General features: G+C 40.1%; 1 protein-coding gene across 2 annotated transcripts; it reads right to left on the bottom strand.

Moving 5' to 3' along the window:
* Positions 118-5,102, bottom strand: LOC104769980 (cellulose synthase-like protein D2). Of its 2 annotated transcripts, none has more exons than XM_010494322.2 (4): positions 4,542-5,102; positions 3,122-4,037; positions 2,224-3,031; positions 118-2,116 (listed from the first exon to the last, which is right to left on the bottom strand). In XM_010494322.2, exons 2-4 carry the CDS (start codon positions 4,009-4,011, stop codon positions 374-376), a joined length of 3,441 nt encoding a protein of 1,146 aa, XP_010492624.1. In that variant the 5' UTR covers positions 4,012-4,037; positions 4,542-5,102; the 3' UTR covers positions 118-373. The 2 variants fall into 2 exon arrangements, with proteins under 2 accessions (XP_010492624.1, XP_019097838.1); XM_019242293.1 differs by lacking the exon at positions 4,542-5,102 and adding an exon at positions 4,279-4,457.

Genomic DNA, 5,573 nt, shown 5'->3' with positions numbered 1-5,573 from the left:
TTGGTTTCTTGTTTTACTATGATTTTGGCTTTAGTAGTAACAGATTGTTTAGTTCCGCCACAAATCAAAGATTAATTACTTGCTGCAAATTACAAGAAGTAAAAGAAAAAAAAGAAGTAAAACAAAAGTTGTCTCGTTGCATAAAAAGATGAACAAATGTAATGTGCAAAACATCCATGTCATATATAAATGTTACAACAAGAGAACCAAAAACAAAAATAAAGACAACGACGAGAGAAACTAAGTTCCTTCACTGAGAAACAAAACAAAAAGAATATCTAATAAAGGAATGTGTGTTTTAATAATACAACCAAAAAAAAAGAGAAGTTTAATTTTCTTGTTTGTGATTCTTGAGAAGAACTCACACAACCTATCATGGAAAACTGAAGTTTCCTCCGATTTCAGTATTACCAGCCGGAGGATTAATGGCGACCCAAAGAAGAGAAATGGTAATGGCAATAAGACCAGACCACACATACACAATCGTTGGTGTTCTTCCTCTTCGTCCCATAAGACCTTTAGCAAATGGATAAAGATGTGCCAAAACCCAAAAACTAAAGAACACTCCTCCAATCAGTTTACTCCACTGAGGAACCACACTGTAAATCGTCCTGCTGAATCCAACCGCAATGGCAATCAAATTCACCATAATGATCAAAATGGGCATGAGCATAAGCGAAGTATATTTCACGATGTACAAATCAGCAAACTCGTCGTCAACATCATCTCCTCCTGATTTACTAGTGAGTGTGAAGTTGATTTCAACTCCAGCTACAATTTTAAGCAAACCTTGAAGCACAGCTGCGATATGAGCGCTTGTTCCTCCAATGAGCCAAAACTGTTCGTTTCTCCACCATTCCTCGAGTGAGATTCCAGACCATTTGATCTCTAGGAGCGCGAGTAAGCAGAGAGTGATGGAGATGGTGAGAAGGTAGACTAGGAAAGTGACGTTGAGCGTCTGCACAATGAACTGACCAGAGAAGAGGGAGAGCGCAGGGAGGAAACAGTAGACGATGAGGAAGATCGATGTGAACGGGTAGATACCAACGTTTAAATAAGCTATCCTCTGGAGTATTTTCATCTTCGAGCTAGCGAGAAGAGCGTTGTTACGGGAGAAAAAGATCTCAACCGAGCCAGTAGCCCAACGTAGAACCTGGTGAAGCCTATCCGTCAAGTTAATAGGAGCTGTGCCACGGAAAGCATCACGTTTCGTCACACAGTAAACCGACTTCCAGCCACGGTTATGCATTCTATAACCAGTGACAACATCTTCAGTGACTGACCCGTAAATCCATCCGATACGTGATCCCCACTCAGTTTTATCCTCGTACCAGCAAGAGATAACAGCAATGGCTTCTGCTACGGTAGTTGCATCAAGAAGCTCTCTCGGAATAGTGAGTGCACCGGGCGGGCGCCCGTTTTTAACTGATGGATGGTCCGCGAGGGGCCGGCCTTGGAACTCAGCTACTGGGATTGAATCAATGAGGAACGTTGAGTTACCGAACTTCTTCGGGACTAGAGCAAGATTCATTTCTTCGTCATCGTAATCATTCATACGCAAAGCTATGTTCTCTTCAGAAATATTCTTCTTCTTCTTGCCACGAGGAAAACAACAACTCCAGCAACTTGGGGAATGGTCCTTGGCTCGAGGCGGATTGAAACCGTAAAGTGCGATTCTTCGGAAGAGACAACCGGTTCCAACGTAAACTGGACCCATAAGCCCATCAAGAGCTCTCATGTTGACGTCAAAGAAGACAGTGTTGTGATTAGCATATCGATCAGACGGATCAATACCTTCGAACCGCTGTGGAAACTGAACGTAGCAAAGCCTATCCCCGCCTCTATCCAACATGAAGCACATACCTTCTCTCAGTGCCTCAGAGTTGTATATGTAATGATCACAATCAAGATTGAGTATGAATGGTCCATTTGACATAACCGCAGAAGCTCTGACTAGGGCGTTCATGGCTCCAGCTTTCTTGTTATGATCATAACCCGGTCGCTTCTCACGAGATACATAGACTAGGAGTGGGAGTCGAATATCCACATCGGTTAGATCAAGAAGCCCTTCGGATACTCCATGTAGTGGTTCATCACTCGGTGGCTTCAACATCACCTGCATTGATCAATAATATGCGATAACAAAATGAGACATTGAAGAAAGTAACATCTTGAATCTATGGATCTTGAAAACTTCAAAGAAAGTAGAAGAAGGCTTTATACCTGAATGATACCGGCGTGGTCACCTTTAGCATGATCACTAGCTGAAGTCAACCAAGTGCCAGGCCAGTGAGTACCATCAGCCATCCATGTAGCTTTTGGAATCATTACTGGCTCTAAAGGCTCATCGTCCCTGTTCTGTCTCTGCATCTTCATGGCTTTAATTTCTTCTCTAGCATGATAAGCATCAGAACGTCGCCTGATAGAAGCAGGCAAGCTGTTAATCCTGACTTTGAACTCATCGAACTCACGCTTAACCTTTCTTCGATCTTTCACAAAGTCAGACTTTAATTTGTTCTTGTAAGGATCTTTCTTTAAGCTAAAGTAAGAGTCAGGATTCCTCGGCTCGATGGTATGTTTACGACAAAAAGGAACCCAAATGTTTGCAAAGCTCGCAGCTTCAGCCATGGCTTCAAACGTAAGAAGCGCACCTCCATCATCAGATACATAGCAAGAAAGCTTCTCAACAGGATATTCCGCAGCTAGAATTGATAAAATGGTATTAGCAGTGACCAGAGGAGGTTCTTTATCAGGATCTGCAGTAGAGACAAACACATCGAATCCAGGAAGGTCTGACTTCCCGGTCGGATTGCTGGCTGTTGGCGTTTCAAACTTTTCCTTGAGGACTTCAAGATCAGTGGCACGGTTAATCGGGCATAGCTTAGGAAGCTGATCAAGAAGCCAAGAAAAGGCGAACCAAAGCTCACAAACCACAGACATTCCCCATAACCATACAGCGTCTTGGTTTTGATGTTGAATCCTCCAATGCAAGAACAATGCAAGAACAACTACACGGATCAAGATCAAAAGCCTACAACAAAGAAAAAGGAAAACATCTTAGAGAATTGGATTTAGCAAAGTTAAACAATAATAATAAAACAATACACTTGTCTTTTATTACCTGTATGGACTAATGATAGCAGCAGGAATCTTCAGCTTCCTAGTAAGCGGTCTCCACGGTTTGCTCATCAAATTATGAGACTCCATACCCTCACCATCTCCATCTCCATCTCCATCTTTACCGCTCCCGAAATTCCCATCCTTTGTCCAAAAAGCATTCCCATAACCATAAGTTCCACTAGTCTCAAACAACCACCTGTTGTGATCAAAATCTCCAGTTTGACTCCTCATCAAAGCTGATTTATTAGTTGACTTCATCAACGACAATCTTCTCTCCATCTTCGACCCACCACCCGGAGTCAGCATAGGCCTTTGCTGACCGTTCTCATCAGTCTGATCAGCCAAATCCGTGTTCTTGTACGGTTCTTTACACCCGGGGCAGATCCTACCCTCTGTATTGACCGCATCTACGTAGCAGTCCCTACAGATTTTAAAGTCACATTCACAAGGGAGAAGATCTTGACCTCTCTCATCGCTCATAACCTTAGCATCACAGCCAGGGATAGCGCAAGAGGAACCTTTAACGCCAGCCATTTGAGGATGGCTAGTCTCAGTCTCAATCACTTTGTCCATAACGTGAGCCCTCGTAGCGCTGTTAAACCCGCCGGTGAACATCGAGTTAGAGACATATTGCTCTTCGACTTTCTGAGAAATGGAAGGGTCCATTGGGTTGTTATCTGGAGTTGGAGGGATGTGAACTGTATAGTTCATGAAATCTTGATTACCCAACTCGCTGTCAAGATCGTCCCTGGAGTAACTAACATAGCGACCAGATGGAGTTCTACGAGCAAATGTGACTGAAGTAGGAGCAGGTGGCCTTCCAGGCTCTTGAATATCAGAGTTGTTTGAAAGATTTGATCGGCTTTTACTGAATTGGCTATTAGATGCCATTGTTGTTGATCTACCTCAGTAGATCCCTGAAGAAAGAAGTAAAAACAAACAACCGATGCAATAAAGTCAGCAAAAGAGGAAACACAAAGACATCTTAATTGCAATCAAAACATCAACAAAGAGAAAACAGATCAATCCATGGATCTCTACTAAAGGCTTCAATCAACAACAAGCTCATCATTAAAAAAAAAAAAAGGTGACAATCATTGCTTTTGTAGAAAAAATTCAAATCAGAAAACTCAAACTAGAACAAAAAGGCATCATCACCTTTTAAAAGCTATCAAGAAGACGACTACACTAAAACAAAGTTTCAAACTTTCAAATCCGAGAATATCTCGAAAACAACAACACACATCTTTCTCTCAGCAAATTCAAAAACAAAAGAGAGAGAGAGAGAGAGAGAGAGAGAAAGACAAAGATGAGGACAAGCTTTTTGACATTCAGACAAAAGTAAGAGAGACGATCCCACCACGAACTTAATAAGAAAAAGAACATTAATTTAAAAACACACGATTCGCTGACAAGAATACCTTAAGAGCTCGTCTGTGACAGAGGAAGAGAGAAGAAGAAGAAGAAACTCAGATCTTTTGGGTTTGATAAAAGAAGAACGCTTTCGTTTTAACAAATCTGTATGAAGTATTCAACGCGGTCGTGTCGTGCCACCCAACTGGATATTATGAGGTATTTGATAAATTGAGAAGCGATAGTGAAAGGGAGAGAGAGAGGGAAGATGAAGAAGAAGAAGAAGAGGAGGAGAAAAAGACTTAGTCGTGTGAACAAATACTTAAGCACTCCTCTGCTTAACTAATACACGTTATGATAGCAAACGATTAGCCCCAAAAACCCAATTTTTATATTCAAAGATCTTAACTTCTGTATATATATATATATATAAAACAAAGAAACAAAAAAAAGTAAGTAAATAAAATTGCCAAGATTTTGGTAGAATAGAGAGAAGAGAAATTAAGACAGAAGATCTTATTACTGAAGTAGAAAAAAGATTAAGACGCGGCGAGACAGCGAAGACGAAGGTGGAACGCCGCCGGGAAACAAATACACGGAGCTGACCCTTTTTTTATTTATTTACTTACAGTTTGAAGCGTTTTATGGAGAAAGGTAATAAAATAAAAATAAAAAGTAAGAACGCGCCTCTATTAACTCTGGTCGGATTTTACTTTTTTTTTTTTTCTACCTTTTATTTTGACGCGTTTTAAGTTTTCATTATTTCCATTTTTGTTTTTCTTTCTTTCTTTCTATACTGAATAAATGATTCCAAAAATATTTACTTCCTATAAAAATCACTCTAATTCCTTAGATCACGATTTTATTTTACTACATTAATGTTAAGAGCAAAGAGAATAAATCCAAGATAAATTCACTTTCTAAAATCACTACATTGGGGGGGTTTGTTGTGATTTAATTACTAAATCCTCTTTATATTGAAGGAAGATTTTTTTGTGATTTAATTATATTTTAATTAAATATTTGAGGTCTTTTACTTTTGAGTTTTGATCCAAATTTTCTACTGAAGAGACCTCAGATATTTTCAAGGTCTAAAAACT

Source organism: Camelina sativa, chromosome 20 (genome assembly GCF_000633955.1).
Source record: "Camelina sativa cultivar DH55 chromosome 20, Cs, whole genome shotgun sequence".
NCBI classification, from domain to species: domain Eukaryota; kingdom Viridiplantae; phylum Streptophyta; class Magnoliopsida; order Brassicales; family Brassicaceae; genus Camelina; species Camelina sativa.
The sequence above is the reverse complement of the archived record's forward strand: the minus strand, read 5'-3'. Positions and strand labels throughout refer to the sequence as shown.

Coding starts and splice junctions, on each gene's coding strand:
- LOC104769980 (XM_010494322.2), bottom strand. CDS start 4,011: ATGGCATCTAATAGCCAATTCAGTAAAAGCCGATCAAATCTTTCAAAC. Junction 3,032..3,121: donor GCTATCATTAGTCCATACAG/GTAATAAAAGAC, acceptor TCTTTGTTGTAG/GCTTTTGATCTTGATCCGTG. Junction 2,117..2,223: donor ACCACGCCGGTATCATTCAG/GTATAAAGCCTT, acceptor TGATCAATGCAG/GTGATGTTGAAGCCACCGAG.